Raw genomic sequence first — 14,230 nt, 5'->3', positions numbered from 1 at the left:
TCAGTCTCACCCTATGTCTCTTCTTTTTAGAAACAACAACAACAAGAACCGACCGCTGAGTGTGAAGACATTTGACGAGGTGCCAGTGGGAAAGGACAAAGTGCTCAGCGAGGTAAACAGTTCTGTAGAAAGAGAGAAAAGACATACTGATAGGGAATGCGTCGCTATCAAAAATAACCCCATGGAGACCACAATAAAGCAATTTACTGCAAATCACATGTTCACATTCAGAGGGAACCTGCCCTTTGCAGACACCAGAAACATCTGGAATTAGGAGTAACTAAAATATTCACATATTTGCCTTTTACACAGGTCAGTATAAAGTAAGGTCTTCAATTTTTCAGTCTAACAGCAGTATTTTATAGTGCTGAAATATATTCCACTGGGCTGTGTATAGACAGTGATTTAAGAGATTTTACCACAATGAACATTTATCACTTGTCCACAGTTTGTCCGATGTCTGATTGCCCAGGGTTGCTAGATAAGATTTCCACAATCACTACATCTAGGCCAGGAAAGTCAAACTTAAATACACAGAGTGACAAAATTAAAAGCTTGGACACAGTCATGGGCCCCACATAGACCTCAATACAGAATAATGGGCCCCACGTAGTCCTCCATACAGTATATTGAGCCCCACATAGTGCTCCATACAGATTAATGGGCCTCACATAGTCCTCCTTACAGAATAATGGGCCCCACATAGTCCTCCATACAGTATAATGGGTCCCACACCGTCCTCCATACAGAATAATGGGCCCCACATAGTTCTCCATACAAAATAATGGGCCTCACATAGTCCTCCATACAGAATAATGGGCCCCACATAGTCCTCCATACAGAATAATGGGCCACACATAGTCCTCCAAAGAGAATCATGGGCCTCACATAGTGCTCCATACAGTATGTTGGCCTCCACATAGTCCTCCATACAGAATAATGAGGCCCACATAGTCTTCCATACAGTATAATGGGCCCCACATAGTCTTCCATACAGTATAATGGGCCCCACATAGTCCTCCATACAGTATTATTGGCCCCACATAGTCCTCCATACAGAATAATGGGCCACACATAGTCCTCCATACAGAATGATGGGCCCCACATAGTCTTCTATACAGAATAATGGGCCCCACATAGTCCTCCATACAGAATAATGGGCCCCACATAATCCTCAATACAGTATAATGGGCCCCACATAGTCCTCCATACAGTATAATAGGCCCCACATAGTCCTCCATACAGAATAATGAGCCACACATAGTCCTCCATACAGACTAATGGGCCCCACATAGTGCTCTATACAGTATATTGGCCCCCACATAGTCCTCAATACAGAATAATGGGCCCCACATAGTCCTCCATACAGAATAATGGGCCCCACATAGTGCTCTATACAGAATAATGGCCTCACGTAGTCCTCCATACAGTATAATGGCCCTCACATAGTCCTCCATACAGAATAATGGGCCCCACATAGTGCTCTATACAGAATAATGGCCTCACGTAGTCCTCCATACAGTATAATGGCCCTCACATAGTCCTCCATACAGTATAATGGCCCCCACTTAGTCCTCCATACGTTATTTTGTCCCCCACATAGTCCCCGGCGTCGCAGGCCAAATATAATCACCCTGAGGGCCCGATTTGGCCCTTGGGCCAAACTTTGACTTGTGTGATCTAGGCTGAAGAGATTACTGTTATTCCTCACTGTAAGACTGCAGTAAGGAAGAGTGTGTATGCTCCATTCATGTTGCAGTCTTGCAGTAAGGAAGCCACTCACTGGTGGCCACTTAAATCAATGCCTATGGGTAAAATGCCAACTCATCTGTCTCTGTCAGACCCAAAGACTTTGAATGGACTGGCAATGCACATGTTAGACCTTAGCTACATTCAATGTTATTCTCACAGTGAGAGATAACTAAGGAGAAACAGTAGCTAATTATTCCCGTTTTAGTAAGTGGAGTTCCCAGAGATCAGATATTTGTCACCTGTGGTGTGGATAAGGGATGAATGTACAATGTAAGAAAACCCCATATGTACCTTATAGCAATCCCTCTGTATGACATAATGGGAAATCAGAGGTATATGGAGATATACATAGATATTACCTGTTATACTCATATACTTTTCTCAATTATTGCACCAACAATATCTGGATATCTTGTAGGGGCAGCACGGTGGCTCAGTGGTTAGCACTGTTGTTTTGCAGCTCTGGGGTCCTGGGTTCCAGTTCTACCAAGAGTGACATCTGCAAGGAGTTTGTATGTTCTCCCTGTGTTTGCGTGGGTTTCCTCCAGGTTCTCCTGTTTCCTCCCACACTCCAAAGATATACTGATAGTGAATTTAGATTATGAGCCCCAATAGGGACAGTGATGATGATGATGCCTGTAAAGCACTGGGGAATTAATGGCATAAATTTGTGAGTAAAATAAATAAATCCTCTATTACAGGAGGGCGAATCTGACAGTGGCATGGTGCTTTCCTCGGTGGAAATGAAGTATCTCAAAAGACAAGAGACCCGATCATGGCCTTTTGGAATAATTGCTAATGCGTAAGTAGACAGCTATTATATTAATTGAATCCACATGTTTTCTGCAGCTCTCCTGTTTCAGGCTCATTAGCACATCATAAAAAATGCCTAACATTTCAAAGTCAAGAATATATTCGTTGTGTGTTACTTACTTGAGAACTATTTTACTGTATAGACAATCAGCGGCTAGCTTGTTATGGCCCTTAGGCTCGCTTTATCATACTGCCATTTCCAAGTGTGAAAAGAGAAAGCAGAGGGGCTCCGTGCAACTCACTTATGTGCCCCCTATTCTCCAACAGCTTGCCATAGAGCATACCCCTTATGTGTCACTTGCATATTCCTGATAGATGAGTCAGGTGCAGTCCATCAGTAACATTGAGCAATTATATACTTTATCTCAGTCTCTCATGTGATCTAATAGATGGTAGATAGCAATATTCTTTTCTTTTCCGGGTGGCTGTGGGCCTCTTTATGTAAAGATCCTTGTGCCGCTGCATTTGCCGCACATATGATATATCCGTCCCTGGTCATTTCCTAAAGGCCATAAGAATTATCCTAAATGTTACTTTACATTGTATGACACAAAAACTCCCAGCACTGGGAATGGAGAATTTGCCCGGAGGGTTTCTATAATACGGCTGACTCAATTATATGCATATTATGTGGGTTTTGTTAGTAAAAAGCCAGTCAGCTAAAATAAATATATTCACAACTGGTCCAAAACCTACAGCAGAGACATAAAGCAAAAAACTGAAACAATAGCGCTCAGTAGTCACACAGTGTAAGGATACTTAAGAGACATTTACCCTGGGCACATTTCAGACATATTCCTCGTAGTAAACTTTATAGTGGATCATTACTTTGCTTTCTTAAACATGGAATATTGTTCATGTCATTTTGCCAGATCCGACTGTTCTTATGACTTGTGGTGACTTATGACTTCGCTTTCTGCGCTTGACAGACTTATAAACATAAGATCAGAGGAGAAAAGCACCAAATGAAACAAGCCCCATACATGTATACCAAAGGACATCTAGCCAGCTCATTATTACATTCTGGAAGGTCAATCGGATTGAAATAAAATGGAGCCTTGGAGCTACAAATGGGATTTGCTAATACTCATCAAGTAGTGAAAATGCTCCCATTAGCATTATGTAAAAGTACATGTAGAGAAAAAAAATGATGGTCATATTTTTGGACTAAATGTATTATAGTAAGATTTTAACTTTAAGATCCAGTTGGGCTTAATACATGATAAAGTGTTCAAACAAGAAATGCTCCTTGATATCTTAAATTAGAAACCCGATATCATAGAATCATTATAGAATGTTAGAGGGTCATCGTGTCCACCCCCTGCTCAATGCAGGATCCACTAAACCATTACCTTGTTTAAAAATATATTCTTTTTATAGCTGCTATTTGTTGGTCCTTATGCTAACTACTTCCAGACTGTCCAAAGGGTTTAAATGTCCATTCGGTCAGCGTTCTACTCTGCAATATTATTGTAAAACATCACAGCCAAGTAGAGCCGCTCCATGCAATTGTGCAGCTGAGGGAGCGGGAATCCAGCTGTCAGACTCAGCCAAGTTTCCCATAGAGAAGGCAGGGAGGGTGTACTCTGCCTTCTCAATCGCAATATACACAAGGCTAAAGAAGTGCAATGTAGTCATTAATAAGGAGGGTCATTGGCCTTTCCTGCCCTGATTTCAACATATATAAAGGGGTTGTCCAGAATTTGAAGAATTATGACTTTTTTTGCCCTGGAAAACAGAACCACAGCAGTCCATGAGTCCAGCCTCATTCACCTCATTGGGACTGAGCTGCAAAATAAGAACTAATCCAGGGACAAGAGTGACACTTTGTCCAGAAAAAAGCAGCCCTGTTTTTCTACTGCTGTACAACTTCTTTTGGATGTTAAAAATAATAGAAACTAGACATTTCATTAGTTTATGGATATTCTCACAGCACATCTGTGTGGTCAAACATTATGTAATTACATTTCCATTATGTCACAATGCATTTCACGCTGGCTGATATCCAGCACACAGTGAGATTTGGCAGCCTGCCGACATCTGTCTAATACCTGACAACGATGAACACCGTTATCCGCTCATGTAATGGCTTGTGCCTCCTCTCAGCTTCCTATAAAAAGGTTTGTTTAATCGTGGTGTGCACCATAATGTCTGAAGATTATCTTCTTTATATCAAGTCTTTTCATTACATTTCTACTACATTAATTTATCATCAGTTATGCCAGGTAGAGATCAGGGCATAACACCCGTGAAGCTGAAGAGTTTCTCTAATGCATTCTAGGAACGTTGAATTGACCAGATGATCTACCTCTCGTTATTTGGACTTCCTCCATACAGAGTTTATAAAAGACACATTACTTTGAGAAATGATTTCTAATATCAATTTTGTGTTCACAGAATGAAAGCAGTGAGCAAAAGCAAGGAGTCGGTATTGGGAGAAAATGAAAAAAATCATGTGAAGTTCCAGCCAGCTACCCAAATCGAAGAAGACCTCACACTCGAAGACCTTGTTCTAATGCCCCTGGATCTAAACCTTGAGTGTCACAGCCCACCTCCAGATTACAATTCTGTCATTCATTACTCCTCTCCTCCTGTGTAGCACCAGAGACCCAGACCTAAGTAACGCTGGTCCAACTAACAGCTTGTTTAGTATTGCAGCCTTACTTAAGAGACATTTAACAGAGCAATAGCTGTTTCATCAGTCGATAGGAAAATCTTATCAGGTAGCATTGTGTTTTGACGCGACATAACGGAGAAACCCTGATGAGTGGAATCTATAAAAGCCTAAATCACCAAATGGACATCTGATAATCTATTGAAGCACAAGATTTAAGTCCCCATGCCACTCTATATGCCCATCAGTAATTTCATCTATTCCATTTCATGGCATTTACAATGGTTTTGTATTTGTGTCACTCATGTTATTTGGAATATATCAGTGATAGTTTAATCTTATCCTGGAAGAGGGTTTCAGCATACATCAAAGTTAGGCTTATTGTTAAGAAAACAGTAGGTGCATATGGTAACATAAAGACTGTGGCTAATTACACCCAAAAAAGATTTTTTTTTAATATATTACTGCAGTGATGAGAATAATCTTTATATATCTTTATTACTTTCTGTGTATTTCATTTTATTGTGAAAGCTTCAAACACAAGGGTAATGTAGGGAAACAAACTGAAGCTTTTGGGCTCCAATTCAAAATCTGTAATATCCCCTCCCGTACTATGTGCTAATCATAATACTTTCTATTCTTATATAGCCAAAGGGCTGTTGCATCCCCCCTGTACTTAACATAGTTATGTCCCTCATTATATACATTGATCTCGTCTGAGCCAATTGTTTTGTCATAGACTGCTGGATTTCTGTGACGTTAAAGCTTGACATGAAGAACATGGCAATCGATGTCTTATGCTGGTTCTATGTATGCTCATATGTCTTATACATATTATAATACATATTATGAAGAAAGCAGTTCTAAAACTAACTTTACTAGTTATATATGACGATAATGAGGTTTCCCGATAATTAGCTCAGTCTTATACAAAGCCACAACTGAGTGTCCTACATATACTATCACTGGTAAGTCTCCAGAACTCCCATTCTTTTTAGTAGGGAGGAGATACAAAATATGTATATCACATCGTCAGTAAAACTGGAAATGTTTCTCCAGCCCAAGCTGCCGGACCCCAATTCTCTTTAGTGGGATTACTTATAAATTGTCAAAATCGTAAAAGTTTCCAAACATCTCTGCTGAGAACCCAAGTGATCAGCTGTCATCTAATGAGAAACCTGCAGCAAATATTTATTTACAATATAGCGCCACCACAGGGTAAATAGAGTGTTACACAATGACTTTTGAAACGATTGATGGGCTGTTCGTGCAACTTGTGGACGTGCAGAGTTATCCAGAGTGAGGCATACTCTTTGATACCACGATCCTCTTCTGTACCATGATAAGTAAACCCTCTCGTTAACAAAAAAAAATCCTAACAGGGTTTTGGAAGTGGGTTTCTAAACCTTTTAGCCACAAAGAATCCACTGCTTTTTGTAATTTGTGTTTTTTTTTAGTTCTCAAGACAACTCAGGCGACCAGGAATACTACTTGGTGCTTTTCTGCTGTTTTACAATGATTTGTTTTATCTGATAGAATACTATGTTGCCTTAAAGTATTACAAGTGGCTTTGTATATTTACTAATATCCTCTGGTCTTTTGTTTCTAATTTAATTATTTCACTTCCCCTTTCCCCATCTTGTGTATAAAGCTTATATAGCAAATATTTTTCAATATGACTTTCTGGTATATGAGAGCACAACTTTGCTGGCTAATTCTTTGAGCTTGCAGAGCACGGTGTAACTTTTTTTTTCTTTTCAACGACGTTGAAGGGGTTGTCTACTGTCTGGACAATCTCTTCTTAGTAGTCCTCTTTGAAAAATAAAATAAACAACCTCACACACCAGAGCCGTTTCAGCAATATCGGTTCTCCCAAGGCTTGCATGACATTGTTATGCCACCTAAGCCCTACAGGCAATCAGCTCTCACTACTTCCGTTTGTCTGACTTCCGTACGAAGAAAGTGAGAGTGCATCAGCCCAATAGCGCCCCTGTTTGGTTACAGGGTTCATGTGGCATAACAATATAACACAAGCAAAAGGAGATCCGGTGACGTCATTGCTGGAATGGCCCCGGTGTGGGAGGTCAATATATGTTATTTTATTTTACAAAAGGGATAACAACCCCTTTAAACTTAGTATTCAGCTGGATAACACACACTATTTTGCTAGGTCGTATTATATACAAGCTGCCTTAACTATATATTAGTATAGAGTGAAAAAAGAGATCTCCAGCCTTGCACAGGGATTTGCTAATGTTTTGTGAATCCGAACCACTGTATGTCATAAAGCATAATACTATGGAAATATAAACTGTTTAAGAGAAGTCAAACTACACTTTACATTACTTTGTATTGAATCAAGTATTAACTGTTTGCAGTTTAACAGATTAAAGTCCAGCAAGAAAATTTGGACACTGAATTGAAATGCGTGTTCAACAAAAAAGGGGGTTAAAGCCTATGCCCATGTTATTTTCCAATCATTCCATTTTTCAGTATTTCATTTACAACTATGTAGTGTCTCTTGCACTTTATTTACGTATACATTTTAGCTGATGTTGGGTGCACCGTATAATTTCCACTTTATGTAGGATTTATTCAGAAAATTACCCAATTATGGGACCTAGATAGTAATCTGCCATTGGTCAGGAACTTATATTTTAAAAACTGGGGATCTCAAATGTAAAATCTATTGCTACATTGTATTTCAAGCGGAGTTTTATCTTACTTTAATGGGGTTATTTTACATTAGAAAAATACTTTGGTTTATTTTTTTCTCCTAAAATTGCGTCACTCTTGTTCCTTAGTATTACAGTTATCCCAATTGACTTAATTTGTGATGAACTGCAATACCACACAAGCAATAAAGTAGTAATAGGAGTGTCACCTTTTCTGTAAAAATAAAAAGGAAAGCAGTTTTTCTTATTTCAGAAATTTCTGTAGAAGGGGTTCTGCAAGAAAAAAAACCGTTAATCATTCAAGTAAGATCATTTAAACCCCACCAATTCCGATTCTAAGTCTGTCCCACTCCCATTTTCAATGGATGCATGTTTCATTTTTGACTTTTCTTTTAATTTTGGAGTGTTTCTTCAGCATTCAACTTACTTAAAGACACATCAGCTAGGAAATACAGGAAAGTAACTGGAAATGGCATTTAGTCACATATGAAACATGTGGGAAGACCTGGGATCTTCATCAGTGATGCTTGTCACAGAGAAGTAGGAAAAGCTTGTGTGAATGTCATTTTGCTGATTAAAAATACATGTCTTCATCATCTGTATCATTTTTCCTCCTGGTGCATATTATACTCTGCTGTGTAGCAATATTCATTTGGGGATGAGCATCAGTTATCTGTTTTGTGCAACTTCTCAGGGAGTCTTACAGTAGTTTATTTTTGGTTGGTCTTGTAAAGGAAAGTTGTGAGAACTCAAAGTGTTATATAACATAAAGTGACAGAGTATATTCCATGATAATTCTATAAACCTTACCGGGAAACAGTAATAACATTTTGCTTTTTTTTTTTTTTTTTTGCAATTAGCAATGAAATCAATGTCTGCAGAATAAAATATCTATTTCTACATTTCCCAGCTTTACAATCTACAATGCATACATTGAAGGGATCTACAAAAATAGTAATTCAGATAGGGATTAAAATAGCAAATAATCATTCATTCAACTTTTACATCTGCCGCCTGTGTCTCAGCATTTGATCTCCAAAGCCAATCTTTGACCACAACCATGAATGATATAGCTTTCATTTTTTAATCAATTTAATGTGGCTATGTGTCCAAAACCTATCTATAGTAGTTATAAAGTTGTAAATATATGCAAATTCAAGTACCAGTTTTGCCTTAACCAAAGTTTTCTAAAAATACACAAAACTGCATTTCCCAGGTAATCTACCTGCTTTCAATCTGGTTTAAAGAGGAGCTGTCAGCTTTGCTGAAAGGCCTGTGCTAGGAAATATTTATATTCCTTATAAAATAACTTTTCCTAGATCTTCCATGTTATGCTGTTCTTCTGTTATTCCTCCATGAAATTTAGGGTTTTTTTTATTAGACAATGTCAGACTGTATATGGACTTACCCTGAATATTAACACCCAGTTATTAATTTATTCAGAACTTTTCAGGAGGAATGATTGAAGAACTGCACAACAAACAGTTTTGTCTTGGGGAGAACAAGCGTTTGCTGCAAAACAGTAACAATTCTAATGATCATTGCAAAGAACCTGTCAGCACAATTTTGTAATGAATGTAATGAAATATAAAGACATGACTGTAATGGTCCTGTAATACTGATTACATTGATACCTTTAGAGAAGAAATCCTCTTTGTGGTTCTTCTTTAATCACCATTTGAAGTTTTCTGCCAATTAGATTTCGGTGCACAGGGGCCGGACTGTGCACTGGGTCTTCTCCTCCCTGCCTCCTCCGCCTGCCTTTGGTCTTTGAATGACCTGCCTCCTCTGATTGAAAACTCAGTAGTGACCTCCCATTCACAGACCGGATGCAGGCGGAGGGGCTGGGGAATCACAGACAGGGAGTAGGAGACCCAGTGCACAGTCCGGCCCCTGTGCACTGAAATCTAATTGGCAGAAAACTTCAAATGGTGTTTAAAGAAGAACCACAAATTTGATTTCTTCACCAAAGGTATCAATGTAATCAGTATTACAGCCCCATTACAGTCCCATTAAAGTCATCTTTACATTACAAAATCATGCTGACAGGTTCTCTTTAACTCTTTAGGATGGTCATACTACAACTGATGAAGACCTTTCACACACATTAGTATCTACATCTATCATAGAATCCTATGGTGATGTAACTTTAACTCAGTAGAATTATGAGTAATCACGTACTACAATATAATATGTATTACAGCCAAAAGTATACAAAGTATACAAGTATATTTGGGTTATCTTCCTCACATAGCATGAAGCATGAAAATAAGTACAGGCTTCAAGATAAACCATATTAAAGAAAGGAGAATGAGCAGGAACTAAAAAGATTGTTAGTTATATCTTATGTGCATATGGAGGAAAAGGTTAAATATATTTTAGAATACCACTAAAATCAATGAAAACACTAATTGAGCCTAAAGTCTATAACTCACCATCTTATTTAGTCATGTCAAAATACAATTGGGTGAAGGGAATAGCTTTACTTACTTGTTTGGACTCACAATTCAATGAGGAACTTCCTAGCCACTGAAACACTACTATGAATAAAACTACCTACCTGCACATTAAATAATTTATAAGAATATTATTTTATTATTTAGCATATTTTTGGCAGATGTAAGTAGACGTATTTGACAAAGTCTTTGAAGCTGTAAGACATTTATATCTTGTAATCAGGAGAGAGATACCACTATTATGTTGTTTGTAGGAGTTTTAACTTTTTATGTAACCAGTACAACAGAGTTTTAAAAGTAATACTAACTCTTTCCACAGGGTCGTTCCTGGCGTGATGAATTGTAACCTACTTATTAGATATATTTTATTATTATATCTATATAAACACCAAATGATTCCAAATATATCAATCACTGTGGAATATATGTGAAACTCTTTTGTGATTAGGGCTTGTGGCCTGAGCCTGAAATTTGTTGGCCCCTAAGCACCTGGAGTAAAGAATATATGCACTGAAACTTTGTAAGCTTTCTTATGTAGTCTTCTAAATGTATTTTATGTATTAACCTGAACAAAATAAAGATTATATATTTATACAGATTTGATTAAGATTGTCTTTTTCTATGAAATGTGTCAGATTCTTAAGCAGTACCTACACATTTTTCCATAAATTAACTTTTCAAGAGAAGATACGAAATGTTGTAATATATCTTATTAGAGAAAATGCCTCTTTCCCCACTTATCAGTCACTTATCTCCTGCACTAATGGTTCACTCTCAAAAGCTGCTCATATACAGGTGCATCTCACAAAATTAGAATATCATCAAAAAGTTAATTTATTTCAGTTCTTCAATACAAAAAGTGAAACTCATATATTTATATAGAGTCATTACAAACAGAGTGATCTATTTCAAGTGTTTATTTCTGTTAATGATGATTATGGCTTACAGCCAATGAAAACACAGAAGTCATTATCTCAGTAAATTAGAATACTTTATAACAACAGCTTGAAAAACGTTTTTAAAATCCGAAATGTTGTCCTACTGAAATGTATGTTCAGTAAATGCACTCAATACTTGGTCGGGGCTCCTTTTGCATCAATTACTGCATCAATGCTGGGTGGCATTGAGGCGATCAGCCTGTGGCACTGCTGAGGTGTTATGGAAGCCCAGGTTGCTTTGATAGCAGCCTTCAGCTCGTTTGCATTGTTGGGTCTGGTGTCTCATCTTCTTCTTGACAATACTCCATAGATTCTCTATGGGGTTAAGGTCAGGCGAGTTTGCTGGCCAATCAAGCACAGTGATGTTGTAGTTTTTAAGCCAGGTATTGGTACTTTTGGCAGTGTGGACAGGTGCCAAGTCCTGCTGGAGAATGAAATTTCCATCTCCAAAAAGCTTGTCAGCAGAGGGAAGCATGAAGTGCTCTAAAATTTCCTGGTAGACGGCTGCGCTGACTTTGGTCTTGATAAACACAGTGGACCTACACCAGCAGATGACATGGCTCCCCAAACCATCACTGATTGTGGAAACTTCACACTAGACCTCGAGCAGCTTGGATTTTGGCCTCTCCACTCTTCCTCCAGACTCTGGGACCTTGATTTCCAAATGAAAATTGGAACTCTGGGACCTTGTGGAGTGTGTCAATGACTGCCTTCTGGACATCTGTCAAGTCAGCAGTATTCCCCATCATTGTGAAGCCTACTAAAACAGACGAAAGGACCTTTTTAAACGCTTACGAAGCCTTTGCAGGTGTTTTTTGTTAATTATTTTAATTTGCTGAGATAATGACTTTTGTATTTTCATTGTCTGTAAGTCATAATCATCAACATTAACAGAAATAAACACTTGAAATAGATCACACTGTTTGTAATGACTCTATATAATATATGAGTTTCACTTTTTGTATTGAAAAACTGAAATAAATTAAGTTTTTAATGATATTCTAATTTTGTGAGATGCACCTTTATATATATAAAAAACCTGCTCATATCTGTCTGCAAGTCTGTCTACAGTGAGGGATCAAATTACACCTTCTGCCTATAAAATGATATGGAGTCTGGAGGGGGAGAAGCTGGAGTGAAGCAAAAATAAAAAGGCACAAGAAGAAACTTTTGAGGCTTCTAATGCAGGGGAGACACTTAAAAAAATAATTAATAAAAATTATATAATGGCCATAAATTGTTTTATTCTTTATATGCAAATTACATCTATTTCTGAAAAGTCACCTGAAAGATCAGTCATACTTTAAACATTCCCAGCCATGTTATGGCTAAGACTCACAAAACCAGTCGTAGGATTTCCTTCACTGAGGACAAATATTCAGATTCCTTCTCATTTCCTGCATCCATAGCCAAATTATAGGGAGGGCACCAAGCCCAGTGTATGGAACTCCACCACAGAGAGACCATCAGATCTTATGTTTCTGACACATTGTGCAAATTGCAAATCAATGCAAAATGTATGGTTTTGAAGTAATTTTTGTAAAACTGGTACATAAGAAAGCAGATTTACCTCTTGGCAAAATAACTATTATTTTTGCCATGATTTGACAAGGGTGTGGGACTTTTGTCCCTCTGCAGCTAAGTTTGATTTTTGCGCTTAATTTTATTCTCTAAGAGCCATAACTTTTTTGTATCTTTCCATTCACATAGTCATATGAGGGCTTTTTTTTTTGTAGGAGAATTTGTAGTTTTGAATGATGCCCTTCTTTTTATGATTTAATGTACTGAAAAAAAACTAGGAAAAAAAGACTTCTGAAATTGGGAAAAAAAGGAATTTCCACCATGGTGTTTTTTTTTACAGTTTTTACATGGATTTGTTTTTCCATGGTAAAAGTTACTCTATCTATCTATCTGTCTATATACCCGTGCCGACTTATTCAGAAAAACAAAAGTTGAGTCAGCAGATGGTTTGGTACACACTGGTCAATGTGTGCTGAAAAGCTGAAATGCCAATAATAATAAGTAGTAAAACACCGCAGTTCATGGGTAATTGTTAGTGATGAGCTAGCGTGCTCATTTAACACTTTAAACGAGCACGCTCGGGTACTCGCCGAGTAGTTTCGGCGTGCTCTGCATTTCAGTTGCAGCAGCTGTGGCTGCATGTGTCGCTGCTGTTACATGGCTGTGACACATGCAGGGATTGCCTGTTTGTCCTTGTGGAAAAACAGAGTACGGCTACAGTCACACTATCAGTATTTGATCAGTATTTCTCATCAGTATTTGTAAGCCAAAACCAGGAGTGGGTGATAAATACAGAAGTGGTGACGTTCTTCTATTATACTGTTCCGCTGATTGTTCCACTCCTGGTTTTGGCTTATAAATACTGATGTAAAATACCAACCAAATACTGATAGTGTGACCATAACCTAAGGCGCTCTATTCTGGACCATTTTATTTACTGAGATTAGTGCATGCAATGACAGGCAGCTCCCCATCCTTCTGCGATACATATGAGCTCACCAAGCTGCACATCCATAATTTGTGGACATGACTGACTTGATTATAAAAACCTCCATCTAAACTTGGCTAAATTTAATATTTAAAGCAGTTGTCTAGGCACTCCCTTTAACAGCCATCACCACTTACCACTCTTCGCTCCTCTTCTTCTCCAGTGCTGTACAAAAGGTCATATTGTCAGCCCCATTTGCTACAAGTGACCTGAGACCACATAGAGGTACGTAACTTGAGAGCTGCGGTCTGGGGTCTGAATTAATTTAGAATCTGGTCGGGGGTTTACATTACTTTTAGGGCCTGTGTGGGCTCTGAATTTATTTAGAGGTATGGGGTCTGGAATAATTTTAGGTTCTGGCCTGGGGTCTGAACTTATTGAAGTGTATTTTAGGTAGTCTGGATAAATTGAGGAGTCTAGGATCTATATGTGCTGAAGATCTGCATTAATTTTTGGGTATAATGAAGGGGGTC

The 14,230-nt window shown here is 38.2% G+C and overlaps 1 protein-coding gene across 1 annotated transcript in view; it reads left to right on the top strand.

The window, feature by feature from the left end:
• Positions 1 to 10,908, top strand: part of LOC141154704 (vascular endothelial growth factor receptor kdr-like) — a 214,610-nt gene extending 203,702 nt beyond the window's left edge. The window contains exons 28-30 of the mRNA XM_073641043.1: positions 31 to 112; positions 2,454 to 2,554; positions 4,963 to 10,908. Of these exons, the coding sequence (XP_073497144.1) occupies positions 31 to 112; positions 2,454 to 2,554; positions 4,963 to 5,164 (385 nt within the window). The 3' untranslated portion in view covers positions 5,165 to 10,908. The remainder of the gene's footprint in view (positions 1 to 30; positions 113 to 2,453; positions 2,555 to 4,962) is intronic.
• The last annotated feature ends 3,322 nt before the right edge of the window (positions 10,909 to 14,230 follow it).

Source organism: Phyllobates terribilis, unplaced genomic scaffold (assembly GCF_046119375.1).
Source record: "Phyllobates terribilis strain yellow unplaced genomic scaffold, ASM4611937v1 Scaffold_7__3_contigs__length_470593459, whole genome shotgun sequence".
Lineage (NCBI taxonomy): Eukaryota > Metazoa > Chordata > Amphibia > Anura > Dendrobatidae > Phyllobates > Phyllobates terribilis.
The sequence above is the reverse complement of the archived record's forward strand: the minus strand, read 5'-3'. Positions and strand labels throughout refer to the sequence as shown.